Source organism: Marmota marmota, unplaced genomic scaffold (genome assembly GCF_001458135.2).
Source record: "Marmota marmota marmota unplaced genomic scaffold, marMar, whole genome shotgun sequence".
NCBI lineage: Eukaryota > Metazoa > Chordata > Mammalia > Rodentia > Sciuridae > Marmota > Marmota marmota.
The window spans coordinates 770,844-797,906 of record NW_026000048.1 but is presented as its reverse complement, the minus strand read 5'-3'; the positions used below and the strand labels follow the sequence as shown (position 1 = coordinate 797,906).

General features: G+C 49.3%; 1 protein-coding gene across 1 annotated transcript in view; it reads left to right on the top strand.

Moving 5' to 3' along the window:
- Dip2c (disco interacting protein 2 homolog C) overlaps positions 1-16,479 on the top strand; it is a 201,761-nt gene extending 185,282 nt beyond the window's left edge. The window contains exons 33-37 of the mRNA XM_048812597.1: positions 3,555-3,612; positions 5,227-5,301; positions 7,899-8,073; positions 9,843-9,966; positions 13,162-16,479. Coding sequence (XP_048668554.1) covers positions 3,555-3,612; positions 5,227-5,301; positions 7,899-8,073; positions 9,843-9,966; positions 13,162-13,414 — 685 coding nt within the window. The 3' untranslated portion in view covers positions 13,415-16,479. The remainder of the gene's footprint in view (positions 1-3,554; positions 3,613-5,226; positions 5,302-7,898; positions 8,074-9,842; positions 9,967-13,161) is intronic.
- Positions 16,480-27,063: the final 10,584 nt, after the last annotated feature.

Genomic DNA, 27,063 nt, shown 5'->3' with positions numbered 1-27,063 from the left:
ATGATGGAGCACAGAGGCCAGGCTGCGGACTTGACGCAGACACCAGCTGCTTGCTTTGCAGTCTCCATGTGAAAAGCACGTGGCTCGGCCAGTGTACCGTTCAGAGAACCTCCAGCCGGAACGGGTTGCGCTCACCTCCTGGGGCCTGTCTAGGCTACAGACATGGACATGGGAGGCAGCAAGAGAAGTAGGAGCAAAGTCCAGCTCCCGCATCTGTTGAATGGGCTCCTGGACTGTCCGAAACAGACTGCGCAGCTTTACCAGGGAGGTACGAGCCACTCCACGGGAGGTGGCCTCCAGTAGAGTTCTGTCTCGGCGTGGTCTCTCCGTGAGGACAAGATGCCTCTCTCCCTCCCAGCCTCGCTCCAGCCAGCCCACTCTGCAGGGTCAGCTGGCTGGCTTGGTGTTATCCAGTGAACTGGTCCTAACTGAGCAGATGTGAGCCACCACCAACTCACGTCATTTGTAACTCTCACACTGTGGGCACAGCCCCATGGTCATTCTGTGTGCCCAGCTCATCCAGCTTGCACAATAGCTGACCACCTAGGAGTTGTACCCTGGGCTGAGGAGATCGTGCCAAGCAGGGTGACCTGGGTCTTCCTGGGGCTCACACTGTCGCCCCGCAGAGCACTTGTGTCCATGGCAGCTTCCCTGGCCATTTTTCTCGCTGCGGGTTCTGCAGGCCTTGAGGAAACCAGCCCTTCACTGTGTGGGCTGCAGCTCCGGCTCCAGCTCTCAGATGTGTCTTTTCCTTCACTCGGGAGGCAGTGAATGCTTGGGTTGTGGGTGTTTTGTTGTTCATGTCGTTGGAGGAATCCTTGGGTGGCCTTGCCTGATGAGACCTCGGGCTTTTCACTCAGGGCACCCTGAGAGAGCCCAGCGCCCTTCCCTGCCCCTGCTGTGATAGGAAAGAAGCACCTTCCTGTTCTGAACAGAGAGGAAGTTATGCACCAGGGACCCTCTGTGTATCCCAAGTTTCAGATGAAGTCTCAGAATTCCATCTCTCTCTCCTGGGAGGCTGAGGGTCAACCAGGGGAAGGACAGGAGAGAGAAATCTGAAAGAGGCAGAGGACAGGCCTGGCCTGTGTGCCTGCAGGAAGAGCCTCCGCCTTGCTCCCTGCCTGCCCTCCCCGGGCTGGGCAGAGACCCAGGAGGCCAAGGCCTGCAGTCCTGGACACTGACAGAGTCCAGGGCTATTCTCTTGTTATGTTCTTATCTCAAATAGCCATGCTTCCTAGGTGACAGTGTGGTGCTCTGACTGAAGTCATCCCAGGAATGACACAGCTGTCATATCAGAGCTGATAGGTGCCTCTGACCCCAGGCCTGGCAGGGGTTCTGTGGACCTGAATACAGTGCTGCAGAGTGGGTGACAGAAACACATCCAAAACAGCCCTCATTTTAAGCTCAGGGCCACTCCCTGACCTCGTCATGTGGCCTTTGCATGGTCTGTATGTCCTGCCACCCACCTTGGACAACAGCAGCCCCAGATGCTGAGTTGAGGTGGCCTCACGCTCTCATCCTTTCCTCTGGCTGTCTCTGCTCACCCCCACCCCCTTCTGGCTGCCAATTTTCCCAGCTGGTTTGGCCCCCATTCTCGATTGCTATCTCCACCATGTTGCCAGGGTCTGAATCCACAGTTAGCCAGCCAGCCATGGGACCCTGGCTCAGTCACTTGAAGTGACCGCACAATGCGGGGCAGCAGCACAGACCTCCAGGTGAGCATGGCAGAGCCGCCTCTGTTGAAGTGCACCGGTGTTTCCTGCTGACTGGCATCTTTTAGAAAGTGCCAGCCTCTGATCATGTGCCCTGGCATGGCCAGCTTCTGTCAGAGCTGGTCGTTCACGGTAGCTTCCTGGTAGCATGCTGACAGTGGGCTTCGAGGGTGTCCACCCTGCATCGGCTCAGTGCCCACAGCATCTTAATGATCTTCTGTATCAGTGTCGCTAGAAAATGGGTTTTGAAGTTAACCTCAGTAGCCCGTTGGCATATTCTGGAATAGTTTACATAGTGCGTAAATTTGCTGTCGACATCAAGGTTTTTTTTTAAGGTGGTACCAAAGATTTTGGTGGCTGTCATTTGACCCAGATCTACCTTGTCCCATGACTGCTGAGGCAGCCCAGGTGCCCCCTCTGGCCTTCCGCTGCGTCATCCTGCTGAAGAAGAAAGTCGATGTCCCCATCCCTGCCCTCCCAGGGTTCCCATCTTCTATGGCTTTAGTCTGCAGTGACCTGAGCAGATGCACGAGGCTAGATGGGAGGCCAGGCCTCCTGTGTCTGAAGTTCCTCAGTTACTAAGAGACCAGAGGGAGATGGAGGCCTGGCTGCAGGAGGCCCTTGGCCAGCAGGAGTGGCCCACGGAGACCAGTGCATGCTCCATGTGCTGTACTGCCCAAGGCTCTCAGCACACGCCTGAGTCAGTGGCATCACAGCCGCCTGGCACGCGTGGGACATCTGTATCACCAAGCCAGAGCTGCGGAGTATGACACCCGCCCACTGCAGCTGCCCCTGCTGGACAGTCACCTCCACCGCTCTCCGTGGCCTGGTTGGGCTCGCAGCCCTGGGGATCCTCCTTGGCCCTTCCCCCCACTGCCCTCAGCCTCATCAGCATCAGAGGAAAGGGAGACGAGGGTGATGGAGGGGATGCAGGAAGGGCCTCTTGGTCCAACATTGCAGGAAGCCCCACACCTGCTGCCCGCAGCGCCCCTGTCCCCAGGTGCAGCAGGCCCCTCCTGGCTTCTGCAGTCCTCTGTGTGTGGCTGCTTTCTTCTTCATCCTGTTTTGCGTACATAAGCATCATGGCCCCCTAGTTAGGTGGCAAAATGTGAAATTAACAGTGAAGGTGACAAAGTATAAAACCACAGGCCTGGGGAGGTGTGTGGCAGGCTCTGACAGGTTCTGCAGCAGTGTCCTTGGTAGTTCTCGGGACTAAATCGTCATTAAGTATTTCTTTTAATATATATGTTTTTAGTTGTCGGTGGACACAATAACTTTCTGCAGTGCTGAGGCTGGAACCCAGTGCCTCACCATCCTAGGCGAGTGCTCCACCACTGAGCCACAAACCAGCCTAAATATGTTTTAATTTAAAGAGTTTTGCTCTCTGCCCACTTGGCCAACATGGCCTTGGGTAAGGAGGTGCCTCAGGCTGCTGTGGTCCGCAGGCCCCACCTGGCCAGCATGTGTGGCCCGCCTCTGGGAGTGCTCCAGGACCAGGTGTCACTGTCCATTGTGATTGGCAGCTCTTTAAGAATGCCGCTTAACCCTGACTCTTCCCCTTTTGGTGCATGTGCCACGTTGAACCCGGGTTAAGAGCAGGCTTGTCTTTCCAGTCGCTTCACACATCTGGCAACTCTGCCCTGGTCTCTTTCTGAGGCCTTTGCTAATGTTGTTGCCACCCTCCTGCCAGCACAGGTCTCTGCTGTGGGGCCCTCTGTCCTGTCAGGAGTCCTGCCATTGCTGTTGGATAATGCTCAGAATCAACGTCCCTTAACCTAGGCGGCAGAAGGTGCCAGTGGTACAGAAAACCCGGTGATTGACGTTGTCTGTTTCCCTTTGCAGAGTCCGGCTAGTAGAAAGAGGATCTCCTCACAGCTTGCCCTTGATGGAATCTGGAAAAGTGAGTATTGAGGGAGGAAGGCCACACACCTCTGTGTGAGTGTGTTTTCCTGAATATTTCTTTTCCAAAAATTTTCTTAAAAGCAGTGTACCAGGACTACTTATAGCCATAAGTATAAAGAGTCAAGATTATAATGTATTAAACAAGTTCCCCACCCGACCCTTTGTAAAATTTGGGATATAGGCATCCATTGCTCTGTGAACTGACCAGGAAGCCTGTGCCTTCTGTCTAGGCATGACCTCTGTTCCCAAGAGTGTATCTGAAGTGGCTGTTCCAGCTCCAGCCATCATTCCTGTGTTCAAGATAGCAGGAGGAAAAACAGAATATGTAAACAGAATGGTACAGTCTATAAGAAAGGTTCTACAGCTGTGTTAGGCTTGCATACTATTGACAGGAATTTAGTCACATGATCGGACCCAGCTCAAAGGAAGGTTGTAAATTATGGTATTGAATCTGAATTCAATCAGGGTAAATCAGGGTATCTACAACTGTGGGAGGAGGTGGAGAATGGGTATCAGGTACAGCTGTGAAGGTTCTGCCACAGGAGTCAGATTGTTCAGAGACCCGAAGGGTCTTACATTTCTATGTAAGTGAAGACCTCCTTTCTCTTTGGACCCAATGGGCAGAACCCTTCTCCACTGGCATAATTCTGAAAGCATCTTGTGTTGCTCTGGACCTTTCAGAATCTGTGTCTATGTGACTCAAGGTCTACCTCAAGAAGTCGGTCCTAACCTAAGTGGTGGGGGCTCGGCACTGTCCTTGCCCAGTGGCAGACAGAGCTGCAGAGACAGGGCTGTCAAACTTTGTGTGCGGCCTGACTGCTCGCAGGGTCCCATGTTCTAGCCACGGTGGCTTGCCCTGCCTCCTCGTGTGATCTGAGAGTTGCAGGAGGAGGCAGGCTGCATTTCAAATTGCAAGAGTGGACCTTGGGTTCTGCAGTCACACTCCTGGGGAGCTCGGAACTCTGCTGAGCAGAGAGGCTTGACGCCAACCTTGCCTGTGATGGACGGTGGTCCGCAGGGGCTGAAGGGCAGTGGGGAAAAGCTGGTGTCAGCACAGACTTTCTGGTCAGAACCCCCAGGCTCTCCAGGAGGGTCCAGAGCCTTTGACTTCAGCTACCCCAGAAGCAGCCTGCTCCTGCGCTGCTGGCCAGAGTCACTTGGGGCTACCCCCATCCACACTCATCCCGGACAACCCCATGCTGTGACCCCCCCCGCCCCCAAGGCCAGGACTGACCACAAGCATCGCCTTCATCCACACCTGTGTGCTTCCATGTTAAAGTCAATAGAAAGAAACCCCCAGAGAGAACAGAAAAGCCTTTCTGTGTCAGGCCACATTGAAGGGAACATCACTCACCATGTTCTGGTTCAAAATTCTTTATGTGATTTTCAGCAGATTCCGTTTATTTCAGCTTCACTTACAATCAAAACTCCTTTCTAAGGTCCCTTCACAGACACATGGTGGTAGCACCACGACACTGAAAGAGTAATATTATGGCACATGCCCTTCACGTAAAGCCCTGGTGCTTTCTGAATGAGCCTTCAGAAGGCAGCAGGCTCGTCTGTCCCTCTGCCTCTCTAGCCATCGTCAACAGTTGTCTCCTCTCCCAAACAGATTCTTCCTGGGGTTCGGATCATAATTGCCAATCCAGAGACTAAAGGACCGCTGGGGGACTCGCACCTTGGGGAGGTAAGTTCCGGAGCCGCTTCCACAGGCCTGTCCCCAAGACAAGTCTACTTCCTGCCTCAGAGGGCTTTCCCCGCTCGCCCTGGACCAGCACGCGCTCTGTCTGCACTGGGACTGGCCGGGGAGCGTCACTAGATAAGTGGTATTGCCTAGAGGACTCCAGAAAGGTCTGAGTTGGAAACCAGGATTCCCTTAGGAATTGCGACGGAGTCTCCACAAAGAGCTTACGGGATGCCACGGTGTCTCTTCCCTTCTTCTTGAATTTGTTTTCCCCAGGATGGGGGGGTGGCATGCCTTGCTGAAGACCCTCCAATGACAGGGAACAGCATTGCGGAGCCTCAGAATCAGAGCAGTGAGAAGTGGCACCCAGGGAGCAGAGGAATGGCAGTCACGTGTCACTCCAGATCAGAGAGCTCAGTCACTGTGTCCAGAAGGAACCCCTCCCTGGGTGGCCCTCAGCCCTGTGCGGCTTTGTCCCCACCCTGCTGGCTGGATGTGGCTGGAGAACAGCCCCTCCCTGTGCTGCCAGCCTCCATCTGGATTCTTGACCCCGGTCTCAAGTAGGCCCCAGGGCTGGGGGGCACCGGGTACCGGCTGTCCCACACTGGTCCTCTCTCTCCGCTGGGAAAGAGGACAGAGCACACCACATCCCAGCCTCCGTGCCCGGACCAGGGCGTCCCCTCCACACCTGCTGTCCTGCCTAGGGCCGAACCTGCCAGTGCCCTGGACTGAGGCCCTGTTGCCAGCCGGGGACATCTCTGCTGCAGTCTCCCCAGCCCCCCTCCCTTCCCCAACTGTGTCCCTAGCCCTAGGATGGAGTGGCACACCCAGGAACACTTCCCCCCGGTGGGTAGACATAACTGGTGACCAGTTCTTGGCCCACTTTCCTTTCCATCCGGGGTCATCAGAGTCTCAATCACATGCGAAGATCAGAACTGAGATGGTAGCGTTCTGGGCGGCTCTTACTAGGAGTTTCCTTTAAACGTGTTCCTAGAGCTGGATCTGGAAGGGAGAGTGTGCCTTCTCAGGGCTCCTAGAGAGGGTCCCCAGGGTACTGCCCTCCCAGCCTCTGGGGTGGCCCGAGCGCCCTGTGCTATGGCCAAGGCAGGACTGTGACCAGGGCTGGTGAAATCTGCAGGAGAGTATTTCCTGTTCTCCAGCTCCACTGAGGTATAATCCACAGACTGTCAGGCATGCAGTGTGTTATTTGTGAACTTTGATGTTATCTACATATGTACTGTAAAGTGACTCTCACAGTCGAAGCAGTTTACATTTCCCCACACACCTGCAGCCCCCAGCAACTGCCCTTTACTCTGCACCTATGAGCTCACCTTTTTAGGTGCCATATATAAAATGAGATCACATGTTGTCCTTTCTTCCCCTGACTTAACTCCACTTAGCTTGGTGTCCTCCACATTCATCTGTGTGTTACAAACCGCAGGATTCTCTTTTTAAGGATGTAGAGTATTCCATGGAGGATTTTTGTGTGGTGCTGGGGAACAGCACATGGTTACCCTTGGCCTCATCGGATGGTGTTCCTTCTTTCTGTTTTACTTTTTTATTTTCCAGAAGGTTCTTGTCTGCTGTGACCAGCATTGTTGTGGGCACTAGGGATGCAATGGTGAATCAAAGTTTTTGACTCTGAAGAGCTTCTCCATTTTTCAGTGTAAATAAAATAATGAAGCAGCCAATCCCAGAGTGTCTGCCTCAAGCCCTGCATGGTCTGAGGGACTCTCACCCTATGTCATGGGAGGCCTTTGCAGTTTGCTGGCACACTGCTGCTGCTGCTTCTTCTGGTCTCTGCACCGTCAGAGCTATCATCCCTTGGAGGCTTCGCTGGCCATCTCTGGAGCCAGACAGAGCGATTTTGTTTCCTGTTTGTTTTTGGTTTGGGTACCAGGGATTGAACTCAGGGGCTCAGGGATTGAACTCAGGGATTGAACTCAACCACTGAGCCACATCCCCCGCCTCATTTAGTATCTTATTTAAAGACAGGGTCTCACCAAGTTGCTCAGGGCTCTGCTAAACTGCTCAGGCTGGTTTTGAACTCCAGATCCTCTTGCCTCAGCCTCCCATGCTGCTGGGATTATGGGATGTGCCCCTGTGCCCAGCTGTCGGCTGTCTTGCCCTTTCCTGCCCTTCCCCCGGGGCGTGGTGTTGCGTTGTTTTATTACAATGTGTTTCTAAAAGTATGCCTACTGGGTGAAAGGAACCGAACGCTCAGAGGTTTTCCTCATTACTCTTTTTAAACAACCATTACATTTGGAAAAGTACAAGGAAACTAGTATGGCATTGTTCATTTGATACATTTATCTTTAAATGCTATTTTCAAAATTATCAATTAACCTTTAATAGAATTTCTGATGGACAGCTTGGTTGCTGGCTGGCCATAAACCTGATCTATCAGGGTCTCCATTGCATTTCTGTGGGCATCTGGGTCTCCCCAGAAACCTAGGTGAGAAGACCATCTGATTTTTTCAGCCCGAGAAAACTTTAGTATTGCTGAATATAACTTACAAAACCGTAAAGCAGTTTCAGCCTCTCCTCCTGCACAGTTTCAAGGTGGCTCACGCACAGTGGCCCTGTCACTCTGTTCGCAGATCTGGGTGCACAGCGCCCACAACGCCAGCGGTTATTTTACCATCTATGGAGATGAATCCCTCCAGTCCGATCACTTCAACTCTCGGCTGAGCTTTGGAGACACCCAGACCATCTGGGCACGAACAGGCTACCTGGGGTTCCTGCGGAGGACTGAGCTCACGGATGCGAATGGAGGTCAGCCTGGGCCCCTTGTGCTGTGTGGGGGCTGGGTTCCCCCACACAGAAACAGGTCTGAGGTTTGGGACAGCCAGAGCCAGGAGGATGGGTGACTGGCTGCAGCCAGCCTGGAAGAGCTGAGCCAGGAGGGAGGGCGGGAGGTCAAGTGCAGAGGAGTCCAGCAAGCTGAACTGGGCCCCACCCTGTCCCCTGAGAACCAAGAGCAGATTTAAAGCCAGAGAGGAGCCAGGTGCTAGGCTTGTGCCATCAAAGTGCCCCAAAGTCCCAGCTGCAGATTCTGCCTCTTGTCAGTTCTGAGGGCTGCCCACTCCCTAGGGCTCCTCTGAAGCAAACTGGGACCCAACAGGCTGCCCTGCCCAGGCTCTGCCCTGAGGCTTTCTGCACTACAGAGCACAGGGCCTGGAAACTGGGGTGTTGTGTGAGGCCACGCTGTAAGCTCTCAGGAGTACGTGGAGCCCCGAGGAGAGCCCCTGCCCAGCCTGTATAAGGGCCTGGGTTCCTCTCCAGCACAGAAGCCACAACAGACAGTGTTTGCATCTTCCATTCTTTGCTGATTCTAGAGACTGATCTCACCTTCTTAGTTCTGCTAAAAATAGTGGCAGGAGTTAGAGACTTGGACAAGGACAGTAGCCAGGATTCTTGGTGAGATGCTACCTCACCAAAAGCCCAGGCAGGTGACATCAGTGCAGCATCCCAAGTCTCTGACAAATCTGCCCTGCCCTGGCCCCCCGGGGGCTGCATCAGAATATTCTGGCCTAACATTCACATTGTGGGCACTCACAGGCTAGTTTATTTGAGTGCATCATCTGGAGATATTGCCAAGAGCTGAATTCAGAGGTCTAAGGTGGCAGCAATTTATACCCCCAAGGAAGGTCAGGAGGCTCCATCCTGCTGAGCCCCAGGAACAGCAGGACATGCTGCTGTTCTCACCTCCTTGATCTCTAGAAGGTGATGTGACTCCTCACCTTAGCAGGGTAGATGGAGCTCCACCCTGAGCAGGAGTCGACAGGAGACTGTCCCATCTTTGCTTCTCTGGCTTAGAGAAGATCCGTTCTGGTGCTGTTGTGTATGTTTTACGTCAATCATTTCTTTCAAGTTTGCCCTGGTAGGCTTACCACCCAGCATAAAATGAAAGGTGTTTTTGTTCTTGGGAAGAGGAGGCCGTGTTTTCATTGCCCTCACTCTTTGGGTTTGTGTAGAGGAGAGAATTCAAGTTCGTGGCCACCTGAGCTAAGCAAATCTTCCTTCATGACCGTCACCCAAAGCCAACTTTCTTTCCCCACTTATATGTTAGCACAGTGAACTCTCAGGAGTCAAAGGGAACCTGGTGGACATTGACCGTGCCATGTCCCATGTGTCCTGGGCAGGTGAACTCCTTGGAGACTTGGCACGTGGGTCCAGCCCAGGGGCTTAGCAGGTCAAGTGGCAACTAGTACTGACCTTGGTCCTTTCGGATGAGGATACAGCTGTATATTTGACCCTGTATGGAAAATGACCCAGGAGGAGGCTGGCTTCTCCCCATGGGTAGACTCAGGTCAGGGTGGGCAATAGACAGAGGACCCCTGTCTGTGCGCAGCCTTGGGAGAGAGGGACTTCCCAGGGGCACCTCAGCCTGCAGCAACCATTCCTGCAGAGCTTTCTGGTAGAGCGGAGCTGGTCGTCTCTAGATAAGTGTCCCCCTTTCTTTGCATCTGTTGCACTTGGGGGAAAGTTCTTAGCTTTAAAAGGAAATTTGTGCCGAGGCTCACCCGCTGTTTCCTTTCCAGAGCGCCACGATGCCCTGTACGTGGTGGGGGCGCTGGATGAAGCCATGGAGCTGCGGGGGATGCGGTACCACCCCATCGACATTGAGACCTCCGTCATCAGAGCCCATAAAAGCGTCACAGAATGGTAAGTGGGGGGGGACCCAGCATTCATATGCACCCCAGGGCCACATTTGTGGAGCAATGGAAGGTGACAGAATGATGGAAAGCTTCCAGGAGACCAGCAGCGGCCACCCGCACCAAGGTCAAGGTGAGCCTTTGTCCTCGGGGTCAGCAGTACATTGCTTGTCCCTCAGAGATAGGCGTCCTGTGTTACTTGAAAATGAGAGATGTTCATGTCACAAAAGCCTTTTGCTCTTCTCCAGGAAGCCAAGTGGTTACTTGTTTTTTTAAAATTTATGAAAGAAAGGTACAGGAAAAACTTAAATTGCACACACACACCTGCAGGAAATGCTCTGTGCTGTTGACTTGGGAACCATGAACAGCAATGTGCTCCATGGAAAACTTAAGAGGGACCTGTGACCATGCTGCACTAGAGCTGTTGACAAAGGGAAGGTGGCTTGAATTAAGCCAACGCCGAAGACAAGAGTCCCCCACCTTGCTCCCATGCAGCAGGGCCCAGCCAGGATCTGAGTTCTCACGCTCCCAGAGGCACCACCTCACTGGCACATTGAGTCCCGGGTAAAGCGCTGCATGTGTTCAGGGTGCTTTGTGGAAACAGCAGGCGGTTCCCAGCCACAGGCTCTTGCTATGGCAGTGTTTGGGAGAGGCCTGTGTATTAAGCCAGTGGTGTCATTTCAGGAACGAGAGGTGACTCAGTTACCCATGAGGTTCTTACTCAGGGCACCATGTCCTCACCTGGCAAATTGCCTTATGAGACCAGCACAGTTCAGAAACTGCAAGGGGAGCACAGGCTGGAATTCCCACAGGTTTCTCTGTTGCTTCTGAGGTTATCAGTTCCTCTGAGAGCTAACTGATATGCAGGAGCAGGCTGGCGGTCATGACCATTTACTCAGTTGGCATGTGCTCACAGTGGGGTTTGCATTCCTGGGAACTGACCTGTGGTTCACATTGGCTTTGTCCCTACTTGGTTCCTAGAAACTCCTCAAGCGTTCAGGGTTCCTTCTATTACCCAATGTGGGGAGAGGACATAGACCAAGGAAACACCAGAAACCTAGAAGGGCTTCAGCTCAGACACCAGCCCAGGCCATACTTCATTGTCTACCTTAGTAACTGAAATACCAGTTCCAACCCTCTGTTTCTGCAGTTCTAAGAAAATAATTTTAATTGGCTTTTATCATCTCCCTCAAGCATTTCTGGGTTGGTTCCAGCTGAAAGGCGTGTCCAGGGGCCTCCCTGGTGCTCCTATGGGTTCCTGGCTCAGGACTTCAGGTGTTATTCTAAGCATCCCTCTTCCCTGCTCTGGGGCTACTGATCTACGATTGTCACTCACCTGGTCAAGGCAGGGCCTCCCACTCCTCTGTGCACACAGAGGGTCAGGACAAAAGAAAAAGAAATGAGTGGTTTCACTTGGATGGACTTTGAACGTGTTGGAAACTCTTTAGGCATAAACTTCCCTGTCCCTTCTGCCCCCACGCCTCCCTGTCCCCCAGGCCTTCCCAGTGCATCTCCTCCCAGCTCACCCACTGGTTGCCTCACAGCGAGAAACCCATGTCATAGAGCAGGACTGTTTCCATGTTGCCGAGTTCAAGCCAACCCGGAGAGCTCATTCCTCACCAGTATGAAAAGCGCCCTGCCCAGGAAAGCTCCCACGGAAGCAGGTCTCCTCGCTCCCCCCCATGGCTTCCTGGCAAACACTCAGGGACAGCAACGCATTGTTCACCCTTGACCTACTCCACCAAATGTGCAAAGCTGGGCCGATTGCTGGGACCTCAGGACCATGCCATGAACTTCAAATGTCACAAAATTAAACCCAAAGTGCCTGAGAGGTGGATGTAATGTTTGGTGTCACATTCACAATGCAGGCCTATGTGGAACAATATTTTAATGGCACAGCCAAATTAAGAGTTAGATTCTGGTCCTTCTTGGAAAAGGTTCTCAGCCTGATTGTCCTCCTAGGGATGCAGTGGCCACAGTGAGACAGGTTGAGCTCACTGATTGTCCCTTTCATGTGAGCGTCTGCATTGGCCACACTGAACAAAATGTGCTGTTCTCTAGCACACTGACTCTCATGCTTAAACAATAGTGAGTTTCTGAAGACGCATCCTGCCCCAAGCTGGGTGAGATGTATGGAATAGGAAGGAGCCTTCTCCAAGAAGCCCTCTACCCAGGAACCCTCTGGAGCCTGGTCTAGTCCTTCCTGCCCCCCCAACACCCCAGGAAACCTGGGGCTTGGTCCTGTTCTCCATGTGCTCCCACTGCCCAGGAACCTCCACCGCCACACAGAACTTGTATACAGGCCTAAGAACATCAGACCCTTAAACAACCAGTTCTAAAAGCCAACTTTACCAGGTTAATGTGGCTTAAAATGTAAAGCTCTGGGTTTATGCTCCCACCAGCTGGAACGGCTCCTTGCCACAGAAAGGTGACTAGCTATCCCACTTGGTGCTTTAGTTATTGCTGCATTGCTGTCATCTCAAACCCGTTCTCCAGACAGATCGCCTGTGTCGCAGGGGTCAGCCAGGTCAGCTGGAAAGTGCCATGTGGACTTGGGGCCAGTCGCTCTTCTCCACGTGTCCTTGTCTTCTGGGGTCAGCTCAGGCACATCCCTGTCCCAACAGTAGCCACATGCTGTCAGGACAAATCCCAACACCCCAGCCTTCCTTGAGCCTCTGCTGGTGGCTCTCACACATGGACCAGATTGCACAGGAGCCCCCGCTGGGCGCATGTGTCAGAGCCGGGGAGCAGCTGGTGAGCCGGGCTCAGCAGCAGCTCCCGGGCTGGGAACCAAGATGCAGGTTTGCTCTGAGGGCAGATCCAGTGGCCCAGTGCACTCTGTGATGGGGTCTGGTCCTCCTGTCACCAGGGGGAGGCAGAACTGGAAGACAGGCTCCTCTGAGGAGGTGGAGGTGACCCCTGCGCCATAGAGGTAGGTGTACAATGACCAGGGAACTCTCTCCAAAACCACCAGGGGAGACGGCCAGTGGAAAGTACGGACGCTTTGTTGCGGAGGAGGGGGTGTGTGTGTGTGAAATGTCCAATGAGTGACAGGAGGATGGACCTGGAGGGACGAGCCAGCCGGAGGAGATGTCTCAGTCCAAGGGCTCAGGCAGACCTGAGCAAAACCAGATGGAACTTCTGGAAAAGAATGTCTGTCCATTAGACAAGCGTCACCAATGACGCTGCCCCCTTTGTCTTCCAGTGCTGTGTTCACCTGGACGAACTTGCTGGTGGTGGTGGTCGAGCTGGACGGGTCAGAGCAGGAGGCCCTGGACCTGGTTCCGCTGGTGACCAACGTGGTCCTGGAGGAGCACTACCTAATCGTGGGCGTGGTGGTCGTGGTGGACATCGGGGTCATCCCCATCAACTCCCGCGGGGAGAAGCAGCGCATGCACCTGCGGGACGGGTTCTTGGCAGACCAGCTGGACCCCATCTACGTGGCCTACAACATGTAGCCTCGTCGCTCTGCTCCATGGACTGTCCTAGGGGGTGTGAACATTTTTCTCGGTGTCCACTGAAGCGTGCAGACACGAGGGCCACATGCGCCAGAATGCAGCCTGGCGTGGCGGGACGGGAGGGGGAGGAGGACTTGTCGCAGCAGTCACCCTGGCATGGAGATGAAATGTGAATTTATCGCTGAATTTTGCTCAGAAGGACTTTGGATTTGCCTTCAGTTTGTTGGAAAAGCTCATTTCAAAAACTTTTTCTTTCTTTTTTTTTAATTTTAATTATTGGATAATAAGTGCTTTCTTCGTAAATGTGGTATTTTGTTAAGCCGAAATAGCAATTAAAAAAATATCCTGCCCTCCAGATGGGTTCTTTTAAACAATTTATGTAGTGTGACAAAGAATTGTTTTCTCTGTTTTTTAATGTGTCATGGAATCTTACTGACATGGATCTGTTACTAAGTTAAGCCATTGCTAGATCTCACCCTTCTGGAACGTTCATTGAGGTACGAGAAAACCTTCCAGATAGCACCTTCCAATTAGATTTTAGCAGCTTTCTTTGTCAGAAATGTGCTGAAGAAACAAAGGCCAACTTATGGCCTTTGAAGTTAGCATAGAATGAGAAGAAATTATAAATAAGGTGTATTTCGGCAATTATCTTGCAAATATCTTTGTACTAAACTAAAAAGATAAAAATAAGTTAACTTCCTCAATATGTAATTATGTACAAAATGTTTAATTTATTTTGATCTCTTTAGAAGTATAAAAGAGAAAAACATTCAAGAATATTAAAGTCTTGTAATGTTTGCTAATATAAAAAAGTGTTGTATTATCTTGCGTGGATAGTATCACAACAAATATATATATATGAAATATAAATTCACTAATGAAAAAAGGAGATTTTAAAGTTTAAATGCAGAACTCGTCAGCTTGCATGGAGCGCCCTCCGCTGTGTCCACGTCCACCGCTGTCGTGAGCAGTCACAGATGGCCAGCAGCCCTGTCTCGGTTCCTCCTAGACCAGGACCTGCGAGCGGGACTGTTGCCATCTCTGAAACGGTGAAGGACTCTCACGCTAAACGTGCACTACTTTTTTCCTTTGCTGTGGGGACGACAGTGAGTGCATTTTGGCCAGCGTGTGCCAACCCGGAGGCTCTAGCTGGCCAGTTGCACTGTTCTCTTAGCTGCCAGAATCCGTTGCACAATGTTTTTCAGCCTTTTCGTTAGTGTCACCTTTTTTGGTCCTTGGTATGAAAAGAAATGCTATCCTGTGGTCATTTGTCCTGGGTTGCTTTGACCCCCTCACCCCCAGATGGCCACTGTGTGAGAATATCCAGAATGGCTTAAGGGGAGAGAGGCATAGGTGATGTCCCCTTATCTGAAGACCCAGCCAAGTCTGTGAACCCTGGTCTTTTGAGTTTCCTAGCTCGGCCCTGAGCAAGCCCCCTGGGGACTCATAACAGAGCTCTGGCTGAAGCAAGAAATCATCCCTGTGCCACCCGTGGAGGAGAACATCCCTGGTTTCTGTCTCTGCTGTTGCTGCCTCACACACCTGTCTGCAGAGCTCCTCTGTGCATTTCTAAGTTGAATTGGCCTGTCTGTATCCAAGAAGGACGGATCAGCAATCCAAGATGGATTTATTTTATAATTGCCCCAATATGATGCTGCAGTGGCTGTCGGTACTAGATATGCATGACTAAGATTGTTGCTGGGCAAAATTTAGATTTTTTTTTTAATCGTAGGCATTGTCTTTGCCATCATTATATGCAGCCAGCAGTAAGCCCTTTGCTAAAAGAGAGTTTTGTTTGACTTCTGAGATCCAAGGCTGATTGTTTAAAAAGATCCTAAGTGGCACTTTTTTAAAAAAATGTTTTGCCTGCATATATGGAGCACCCTTCCATCTCCACTAATCATTTGGTTTTTAAAATACCGTTTGCTCATTGCCATATGAGTCTCTCCACATGCTTCAGATGCACATTCCTAGCCTTCTGCTTCCTGGGGGGGAACACCCGCCACATACAGAAACAGACATTTGCTTACACAAAGATGTTAAGGGGAATGGGTTTAAGGTTTCAGTCGGGATGCTGGTTACAAAACATAATTGTAGTGTGCAGGAAAACTTGCAAGCTGATGTCAGGAAACAAAGCAAATTTAGATGTCACTTCCAAGATCATTTTAACTTTCACCATATCAACTTTCCATCCAAGGAGGGCGAACACTGCAGTGCAGGTCTTTTCTGCATCCTGTCATCTCTGATGTTAGGCTTAGGTTCAAAGAGTTGGTGGACTGGAATAGAAGTTTGTGCAAGAGAAAGGAAAGGAGACACTTAAGTACCACCAGTTTCAGCAATAAAGAAGGATTGTTCTGTATTAGAAATTGTACTGTAGATAAATCATTCATGAGAATGTAAAAAAAAAAAATGTTTGTCTTGTGACCTTGTGCTTTTGAAGTCAGCCAAAACCGTGTAATCAACTTGCACAAAAAGAGGGTACACAGTGAACGTTTAAACACAGACCGAATCAAACAGGAGCAGATTCCTCATGGTGCTTGTTTATTATATATATTTAATCCTGCTTGACACTTTACCCAAGGGAAATGGTCCCTTTCATCAGTTGAATGTTAGCAGCGTTATTTCAGAGTGTGGTGACTGGTTAGAGAAATTCATGTACTCGACCAATCACAGTTTCAAACAAAATTTTTATGTGCAAAGGACAGCAACCTTCTTGTATGTTCAACCACCAGTACGCTTTGTACATCTGTGATAACGCCTGTTTTATATTCAAATGAACAAATAAAAGCTTTTATTTTTGTTGCTCTGAAAATAGCAGTTTCTTAATTGGTACCCTGGAAAAAATGTCTCAGCTCCAATCCCAGGAAGAAGGTGACTCTTACAGGGAAATGTATCTGACTCTGTTTACATAATTTGTTGCATAACTTAGTACAGATAATCATACTTGGAACAATGTTTAAATTTTGATGTGGGCATTTATTGCTAAAAATAATTCCTATGGCAACAAATGTTTTGTGAAATGTTTTTTTAATTCTTTTAAATATATCTGAATATATTTGTTCACACTTTGCTGCAAGTGTACAGATTATTGGTAACTTTTTTGGGACAGATGGTAAACATGAATCCTGCGTGCAAATACCTTCTATCAGCTGTGTCACAGGGGGCCTGTGTGTGTCGGGAGACAGCACTAGTTGACTACTGCAACCCAAATGGTCTTCACTCGACAACCAACTGTTGTATCTCTTGACCAGGATTTGAGAATTCCTGACCGTTTTATCTTTTAGAAGGCAGTGGCTGGTTCGCCTTTAGTCTCCTGGTTGTAAAAAGGTAAATATTTATCTACCTGAAAATCAGAGCTTGTGTCTGCACCAGGTTTAGTCTAAATATCTGTGATTGTGTTAGAACTCACTTGTCCCCTCTCAGTTTCCTGCAGGACAGTGCCATGCTGACCAGGTGGCAGTGCTTTGGGTGATGGCAGATGGTGTGAGACCTGCCTGGCTGCGTGGTGTTCAACAGGGGATTGCAAGGAGGGGTGCTTTCCCACTGCTGTGTCTCCACGGGAACCCTCACAGTGAACCAAGTACAACCAACCAAGAGAATGGTACCCGCGGAGCCCATGTTAGACTGTGTGTCCATGTACATGCGTACATGCACGTGCCCGTGTGTGACAGTGGCATTTTCTATTTAATATCATGCTATGCATCCTTCATGGCCTCTAGCACAAGGCTCTGTTCCTGGGACCCACTAGTAGTTTGGTTGGCTGCGTGATTATCACTCTGTCCTAGCAATCCCCCGGGACCTCTGTGTGGTGAGATTGGGCAGTCTGTCCCCCTGAACAGATGCAGCGGGGCTGCCTAGTTCCCAGGCAAGAGGAAGCATTTCAGGCCGCTGCATCGGCTGTGGTGCTCAGTTCTGTCAGATGGAGTTTTTAAGGAGAGCTCATGGTTCCCTCTTCCTGCTAACATAGTACACGTTTTATTTCTACCAGATTCCAGAAAGTCATGGCGGTGTCCCACATGACTCCTCTTATGATCCCTGGGTTCTCTTCCTGCCATGGGAACTTCTGACTATCATCGTCATTTCCCTGGGGTCAAGGGTGTCCCAGGCTCTTCTGGCTGGGCAGGTGGATGCTCTATTGCCTGGTGGTTTTCAGTCTCTAAGCTGATGTTTGGACCTGCCCCAAGGCCAGTGTGGCCTGTCATTTCCGACAATGTTGTCTGTCTGGGTGGTCAGCAGTATGCCAGCTTACCAGGTGTGCTTGAGGAATCTACTGCAATTTCAGTTCTGCACCCCCCACCCCCACACACTGTCCTCGATCCTTCCCCAGCCGCTCGCACCGCACTGCACCGCTGGGAGGAGCCCACACCGCTGGGGAGGAGCCGGTTTGGCCTCACACTCCTCCTTGCCAGGCTGTTTGCTGGTGTGGTGCTGACTCCAGCTGCCTGGCTGCCCTCGGGGCAAGGAAGGGACAGGCATGGGTCCTGAGACACAAGGTGCCTGGCTTGACAGAAACAGCTGCTGAATGGCCTGGCGCGAAGGCTGACAGCCAGAGGAACTGCCCCTGAGACGTGGGGGTGGGGGGCCAGAGGCCACCCCGCGTGTATGCTCGGGTGGGGCAGGGAGTGGGCCAGCTACACACAGGATGGACTCTTTTTCATGATCTGAAAGACACCACTGAAACCTTTGGCCTGGTTGCCAAAGATAATAACAACCCAGTTTGGGTCTCGTGTGTCCCTGAGGTTTAGGAAATAATTGGAAATATCAGAAAAGGGATAAAAGACAAAGGGGGAAGGGATTAGAAATAAATGATGTGGCTAGGGAACAGATAATCTGTGCACAAGACAATTGCATGTTAGAAGGATCCATAAAATGATAAAAAATAATATAAGTTAAATGTATAAAGTAAGAGCAAGAGTATGGAAAAATTCAGAAAAGCACCAGTCCTAGTGGACTTGAAGGTGACTGGGGCCAGTCCCATCAATTATCTGTTGCATGTTGTGGGGTAGGACAGAGTTGGCAAGGGAGAAATCCTCTTAGCCTATCAGCCCAAAGGCTAAGGGGACAATCTGGATTCACACACTTTCCTGTTTCTAAAAGAATTTGAAAACAAAATCCCAGAGGTGAAAGTGACTGTGCCCTTGGTGTGAAGAAGCTAAGCTTGCTTCTGCACCAGAACCCAGCACTGCCTGATTGCAGGGACCCAACCCTCAGAAGTCACTGTAGCACCTTGCCAGTGGTTCACCTCAAAGTCAAGCAATGGGACATTTTCTCATTCATGTAGAAAATAAGATGTGGACATTTACTTGACCTATGCCGCAGTACCTGACTGATGTAGGATCTTAAGGTTTTGGAGGGAAAAGATGTGCCTCAGCAATCCACCTATGGCTCCTTTCTTTTCCGGCAACAGCTTGTCAGAATGGCCTGATGTGGCCACAGGACAGTTTGACTCAGTGACTTATGGACAAAGCAAAGGTGAGTTCCTCCTGCCCAGTTCCATCTGTGACCTGCACCTTAGCCACTTCCCCGAGGAGCTTGTAAAAGCTCTGGCCAGCGACACCACTGTACCCTTGGGCCACTGAACTTCATTCTTCTCAACCTGGCGGCCACTTCAAGAGATGGGATCACTGGAGAACGGCCCTAAATTGTAAAATTCAGTGACAATAAACTTTGGAAATTAGGTGTACATTTGAGAAAAATCAGTGGCACCTGGACAAATGCTTTTCCCTGGGTACAACTTTCACCTCACCCTTTTGATTGCAAACTCTAACCAAGCAAGAATCACATCACCCACGATCTCACCAGGACATTTTTTAATATAATGAAATCTCCTTGAAATATACTTAGAGCATCATTTAATTATGGTGAATGGAGGCCAGATTCAAGTTAAGTGACTAAAGTTTTTTAGAAATTATTTCTAATAATAATTTCCATTCAGTCTTGACGAGTGGCCCTTTGCAAGTCCTGGCCCACGGCTGTGCCTCTCTGATAAGGTGTACAGGCAGTGTCTTTGGGGATCTGCTCTTCAGATTCAGCCTGCTCTGATGGTTGTCAAACAAGCTTTTCACCGAGGACAGAGGTTTCCCTGCAAGGGGCAGGTGACTTCAGAAGATTCCAGACTGAGAACCCCAAGGCATAAGTGACCTCTGACGAGTGCACAACATAAATTCCCCAACATAAAGTGCCCGCTCTTGCACACTCTTTGCCACCTGCTGACAGGTAAGTTGGAGGTGGTTCCCAGAGCTGCATCCTGCTTTGGAGGCTTCACCAACCTAAGACAGGTGGCAGTCTATGTCCGTATCCTAAGTCTTCAGCCTTGTGTCTGAGAGGTGGGAACAGCGACGTGAAGGAGGTGGGTGATTAGTGGGTTTTCTTTGGGTTAAGGTTAAACCGTTGGCCATTACTGGGCAGTTCCTGCAGGGAAAGGAGCAGGGACCACTCCCAGATGACATCAGCCAGCTCAGTGCTAACCCTAGAAGTCAGGGAAGGCAAATTTTCTTCACAGGACCAACTAGAAGATATTCTGGGCTCTGTGGGCCACATGGTTTCTCTCTCAACTACTTGATCCTGATGCTATTAAGTGGACATGGCCCTAGTCCAGTTGAACTTTGGTGTGGATTTGATATGTGGGCATTGAATTTCATATATTCCTCATCATAAACAATTATAGTTTTCTATTTTGTTGTTTGTTGTTGTTGTTTTGTGGTGCTGGAGATTGAACCCAGGGCCTTGTGCATGCAAGGCAAGCACTCTACCAACTGAGTTATAGCCCCAGCCCTCTATTGGTTTTTGAAACCATTTTAAAGCAGAAAAGCTATTCTTAGCTCACAGACCTGGAAAACTAGATAGCAGCTAGATTTTTTATAGCAGCCCTGAAAAAAAAAAGGGAAAAGAAAAAAGGAGTTTAATTTCTCCAGTCTGTCTCATTAATTTACTCAAGCAAATATTTGAACCCCAACCACTGGTGGTTGCTAGGGATAAAGTGGTCAAGGATCCCAAGGGTCCTCGAGTCTAGCAGAGCCCAGGACCCAAGCTCCTTCCTCAGACTCTGGCCTTGGTTCGGCCACACAGCAGGATTCTTTTCTGCCTTTAAGATGATGGGGAGAGAGCAGATGGTGATGATCTCCCCGTACCCAACATACTCTTCTTTAACTCATTTAACCAAATGTGCTTGTCAGGCTGCCAACACCCATTTAAACATTTTGTGTTGGTAAAAGAAAAATGTATGATGTCCTAAATGTAATTAAAAGGGCTGGAGGATGTGGGGAGGGGATATAGGAAGGTTGATCTGTCACAGCTCTGGGCCAAACCAACACCCACCACAAGATCCCACGTTCCTGAGTGTTAGAACCTCAACTCCAACCCAGGTGGCCTTCAGGGCCTGCTCCTCCTGATAAGCTCCAATGAGTGTGGAAGGGGGAGCACTTGTCGCTGTGGCTACCCTTCTGCCCCAAAGCTTTCCTCACTTACTGTCCCTCCCCCACCAGAGCCAGTGTAGGAGCACTGCGCAGGGTCCCATCCAACCTCTAGCTGCCTTGCCCACATTTTCATTATAAAACGCTCCTAGCTCTAGGCCCATGGATGTATTTCCAATTGCTGTCTAGCCCTGCTGCTGGGAACTTATCCCAGGACCTGGTCCTTTCTTTCCGTCAAGCTCAATTAGCCCTTTTATTTCAGGGATCCCTCAATCTTTGAGTTTAGGTTGAAGAGTGTCAGGCCACCACTGTGGAGGACTCTGACCCCGGAGGTAGGCACCCCTGGGGAACGAGGACTGTGCAGCAAGAAGGGGAAGGCTTGATTCTCAGAGTATATCAGAGAATAATTGAAGAACTGCTCTGGATGGTTTGGTGAAGGTGAGCGGGTGGAGTCCCTGTCGGGCTGGTGGGGATCTGGGCTGCTGCCTACCAGCCAGTCCCCTCCCTTGGTGAGCAGCCTGTGTCTTCACCTGGGAGCACACGGACTCCATTACACAGGACAAGGAGCAATCCCCCCAATGTCAGGACTCTGTTTTAACACCACGTGCAGAATTGTTCTGAGCTTTAAATTAGGGGTCTATCGGCAAAGACAGACAGATTTGCTGCTACTTTCTAATTCCATCATTATTTAAAGAAAAGTAAATAAAAGCTTGACAAGAAGCAATTTAAAAGGCCCATGATCCTCTGTGATGTGGCTCATTAAACCCTCCATTTGATCTCTTTAAAGGTCACATCAAGTGCTCCTTCGTTAGCATGTTACATATTTTGTTTATGTAAAAAGGACCACTCATGGGGGACATTTCTACAGAAGGATCTTCCCCATCACTGCCCTTGTTCCGCTCTGGAGGTGCCTGTTTTTCTAGGCTATTCTTCAGCTGTCTCTATTCTGCAAATCCTCAACTCCTCCCTGGGCTTCAGGGGCTTCTTGGTGTTCAGAGAATGGGGACAAGAAGTCAGTCTGATGGCGCGTGGGGAATTCACACTATGTTCAAAGCTCCTGACTGGAAACGAGAGTGGGTTTCAATGAAGCACAGAGTCACTCAAAGATAATCCAGATATAGAAATAAAGGGCGTATCCACAAGAAATGGACAGCTGTGATCCATGGCAAGGTGCCGAGGCCTCTTGGTTAGGAAGGATACCTTTAAGACAGCAGAAAACAGAGAAATCCCACTGTCTCCTGATTGTCAGCATCTCAGCATTTACTGCCCGGTCTATTAGGATAGGTCAGTCATCACTGTTTATAAAATACAATGTTTTGAATAGGTCATCCAATCACATGGTCCAGCTACGGGAACCATATCGAGTCTCCACTGTGAAGTAATGCTTCCAACCTTGTCTCCACCTGCAGCAGCCACTGGTACTGCTTCCTGGGGCAGCTGGCAGGGCTTATGTGATTACAAGCCAATTAGGAATATGTACTCCTTCCTTCTAGCCCAAAAGGCAGCATACAACGCACTCCATTCTGCAGCTGGGTTTCTTTAAGATTTACCTTAGATATCTTTTAATACAAAAACAAATGAACACAGTGTAACACTGTCTGGGTGATGCAATCCCAACTAATAGCACAGTCTTGTCAACCGTCTACTTTTGTCGTGACGACGTATGGATCACAGGTGGGCAAGCAAATCTGGTGGGTGGATTTCCAGAAATGGAACTGAGGAATCACAGGGTGACCAGCTGGGCACTGTGGCACACACCTCTAATCCCAGTGCTTGGGAGGCTGGGCAGAAGGATTGCAGGTTCAAAGCCAGCCTCAGCAACTAGGCGAGACCCTGTCTCAAAATAAAACACACAAAGGTCTGGGCATGTGGCTCTGTAGTTAATCACCCCTGGGTTCAATCCCTGGTCCAAAAAGAAAATGGAAAAGGGGCATATCGACAAGGTTGACAGATATTTTCAGAAAACACCCCAGAGCGGCTTCTTTGCTCACCTGGACCTGCAACACTTCACCAGCAGGAAGTAAACTTTGACATTTTTTGCATTTCTCTTAACATAAGTAAGGTTAATCATTTTTAAAATATTTTCAAAAGTTATCTGTATTTCTTTTTCTGTGCCTTGTCTATATCCCTTGAACTGTGGGGTTGTTGAATTGTCAGGAAATATTGTGACTTTTCTTTTCTTTTGACCGCTGTGGATGGAACCCAGGACCTCCTGCATGCTAGGCTGGTGCCAAACCCTCAGCCGTCTCCCCAGCCCCTGAATGATTTTTTTTTTTAAAGAGAGAGAGAGAGAAATGTTTTTAAATATTTATTTATTTTTTTAGTTTTCAGCAGACACAACATCTTTATTTGTATGTGGTGCTGAGGATCGAACCCAGGCCACACGCATGCCAGGCGAGCGCTACCGCTTGAGCCACATCCCCAGCCCCGCCTGAGTGATTTTTAAATGGGCAAATAAAGGTGACTGGCTGCCCAAAATGTAGCTCATTGCCAGCTCATCTCTGCTGCTTGTTGTCTCTGAGCTCCCTCAAAGCTCTATAAATTATAGAAAACTAATAATAATACAAATTATCCTGTGAATAAGTATGATGGCGCCCTGTGAATATGCCTGTTGAAACAAATCAGTTTGTAAATTCATTTCAGAATTTTTCTTATTTTTAATGGCAGCAGGGATTAAACTTAGGGCCTTGCACATGCTAACTACACCTTTGCCCAATTTCTCAATTTTATTTTGAAACAGGGTCTCCCTAAGTAGCTGAGGCTGCCCTCAAATCTGCAATCCTCCTGCCTCAGTTTCCCCAGTAGCTGGGATTACAGGTGCATACCACCACACCTAGCTCATTTCAGAATTCTTCATTTTCTATGTATGTGGTATTCTGGATTCTCCTTTGAGCCTGTTAGTACATCTTACTGGCCTCCTCTTTACTAAGCTACATAAAATCTTTTTTTTTAATTAAATTATTTATTCTAATTTGTTATACATGATGGCAGAATGCAGTTCATTTCATATTACACATATAGAGCACAGTGTTTCAAGTCACTGATTGTACACAAAATATTTTCACACCATTTGTGTCTTCATACATGAACTTAGGGTAATGATGTCTAACTCATTCCACTATCATTCCTATACCTTGCCCCCCACTTCCTCTCCCTCCCCTTTGTCCTGTCTAAAGTTCCTCCATTCCTCCCATGCTCCGCCCCCCCATCACCATTATGAGTCAGCATCCTCATAACAAAGAAAACATTTGGCCTTTTTGGGGGGGGGATTGGCTAACTTCACTTAGCATTATATTCTCCAACTCTATCCATTTACCTGCAAATGCCATGATTTTACTCTCTTTTAATGCCGAGTAATATTCTACTGTGTATATATGTTACCGTTTCTTTATCCATTCATGGTTGGTCCCACAGTTTAGCTATTGTGAATTGAGCTGCTATAAACATTGATGTGACTGTATCCCTGTAGTATGCTGTTTTTAAGTCCTTTGGATATAGACCAAGGAGAGGGATAGCTGGTCAAATGGCACATAATTTTTTTTTTTTTTTTTTTAGAGAGAGAGAGAGAGAGAATTTTTTAATATTTAGTTTTTAGTTTTCGGTGGACACAACATCTTTATTTTTTATTTTTATGTGGTGCTGAGGATCGAACCCAGCAACCCGCGCATGCCAGGCAAGCGCACTACCGCTTGAGCCACATCCCCAGCCCCGCATAAAATCTTTGATATAGGTTTGTTTTACATTTGTATGAAAGCCATTATGTGCTCCTTCTGAAATTGTCCCTTGAGGGGACTTTCCTTCTTGGTGGTTAGAAGCGCTGTTGATTAGGGAGATGAGTCCTTGGTGATTTGTTGAAAATGTGTTTTCACACTTTGTCCATCTTTAAAGTTTGCTGTTTTGCTGTGGTGAAGTTTCCATTTTTTCCTGTGGTTGAGCTAACGGGTCTTTCATGACTTTTGGAGTTTGAGTCGTGTTTGAGCCCTTGCTGTTTTTAGCCTACATTATTTCTCCTGCTCAGTTTTTACTTATTCATTTTCATTTGTTGTTTTTTCACTCCTGCATTGAGACTTTCTGGGTCTTTAAGAGTGGCAGCCTGGGGACTGTCAGGCGGGTAGTTCTCTGCCACCTGGCAGGCACTGTCCTCAGGTGGTACCACTTCATCTACAAGACCAGAAAAGACTCCAATTCTGATTAAACTTATTTACTTTGAAAAACTCTCACCTCCCAGGCTCTCCTCTAACAGTTCTTTTGAAAGGAAAGAAGGGTGCTGACGGGTGATAAGGTTGTAGATTCCTTCTGTTAGAGACAGAGTTTGGTTCACTCCTCGTTTTGCCCGTGTGATGTCAAATTCAAAGGCCTGTAACACATGACTGGTGACCCAAAGGGACTGGTCTCTTTCTGGGAGACCAAGGAGACTCGTGCATGGTGACAGCCTGCCATGGATGCCAAGCAAGAATAGGTCATAATGACTCTGTGGGCAGAGGGGAGACTCAGCTGCAGAGGAAAGCTTACTGCGGAACCGAGGCAAGTGCTCAAGAAGTAGTTTGGGTGGGGCACAGTGGTGCTCACCTGTAATCCCTGGGGCTCAGGAGGCTGAGGCAGGAGGGTCTTGAGTTCAAAGCCAGCTTCAGCAATAGTGAGGCGCTAAGTAACTCAGTGAGACCCTGTCTCTAATAAAATACAAAATAGGGCTGGGATGTGGCTCAGTGGTTGAGTGCCCCTGAATTCAATCCCCAGAAACTGATCCCGGCCCCCCCCCCCCAAAAAGCAGCAGCAGTTTGAACAGGTTCAGAGTTGGGGTGTGTGTGCTTTCCCGAACGGCGCCTGGGGCTTCAGATCAGCTGGCTTCAGTGTGGACTGTTTTAAGAGACTGGGATGAACAGTGCATAGGCAGCNAAAAGCCTTAATTGAGGTCCATTACCTATCCAATCTTATTCATCTTTATGGAAATGTAACTCACGCAAACAAAAAAAATACCCATTAAATTATACAATGAGATGGTTTTTAGTGCATTGACAGGTATGCACCCATGACTACAATCCAGCTCTTCTAGAACATTCTTGTTACTTCACACAGAAACCCTGTGCTTACTGGCAGTCACTCCCCATCCCACCTGCACCCTGCCCTGGTGCCCAGCCCCAGGCAACCATTGATCTGCTTCTGTTGGCCATAGAGTCACTTACTCTGGAAATTTCTTGTAGTGGAATCAGATCACATGCGGTCTTCTATGCCGGGCTTCTTTCCCTTAGCAGAATGCTTTCCGTGTTTATCCTCTATGACTTATGTATCAACTTTCCTTCCTTTTAAAGTCTACGCGATATTCTCTTGTCTATTATGTGTGTACCACATTTTGTTTATGCCATCATCCATGGTGGGCTTCTGGATGTTTCTCTCTGTGACTCTGAGGAGTAGTACTGGTATGAGCATGAGTGCAGGCCTCTGTGGGGACACCTTTTGATTTCTCTGAGGGGCATATCTAGAAGTGGACTGGTGGGATGGCATGGGGACACTATTTAACTAATGAACTTCAAGCTGTCTTCCAAAGTGGCCATGACATTTGACCTTCCTGCCAGGGGTGTGTGAAGATCCCAGTTTCTCCATATCTTGTCAGTGCTTATTATCACCTCCTTTTATCAGCGTTGTCCCCTTTACTTGCAGTGTCACTTCCACAGTTTCAACCGCTGCAGTGGACTGGCTCCCTCATGGCTGGATGCTCCACCTGACATGCATCCTGCTGCCTGGCCCTGCATATGCCTCCATTCTGCCTCGTGGGCAGCACATCATCACAAGAAGGGGGAGAACCCCTCAGTAACATATTTTTAGAGACCACATTCATATAATCTTTTTACGGTATGTTGTCATGAACATTCTATGTTATTAGTTATGGTTAATCTCTTACAGGTGACTAATGTGTAAATTGATCCTTGTCATTGAGGTATATGTCTAGGAGAAAACATATGCAGGGTTCAGGACCCTTGGTGGTTGCAGGCATCCCTGGGGGTGCTGGGATGTAGACCCTACAGATAAACTGCCAACTGCTCAGCAGTCCTCGGGGTGTAAAGCAGCACCTACTGTGTGTTTAGTAATTTTAGAGCTTTTGCATTCCCTCCCTATATCTTCTTGGCCTTTGATTTAAATTTCTATTTTATTGTGGTGAGAACACCCAGTGGGCAGCACTGTGTGGTCGACTGTGGGACGATGTGGTACAGTCAGCCCCTGGGACTCACTCGTCTTGCC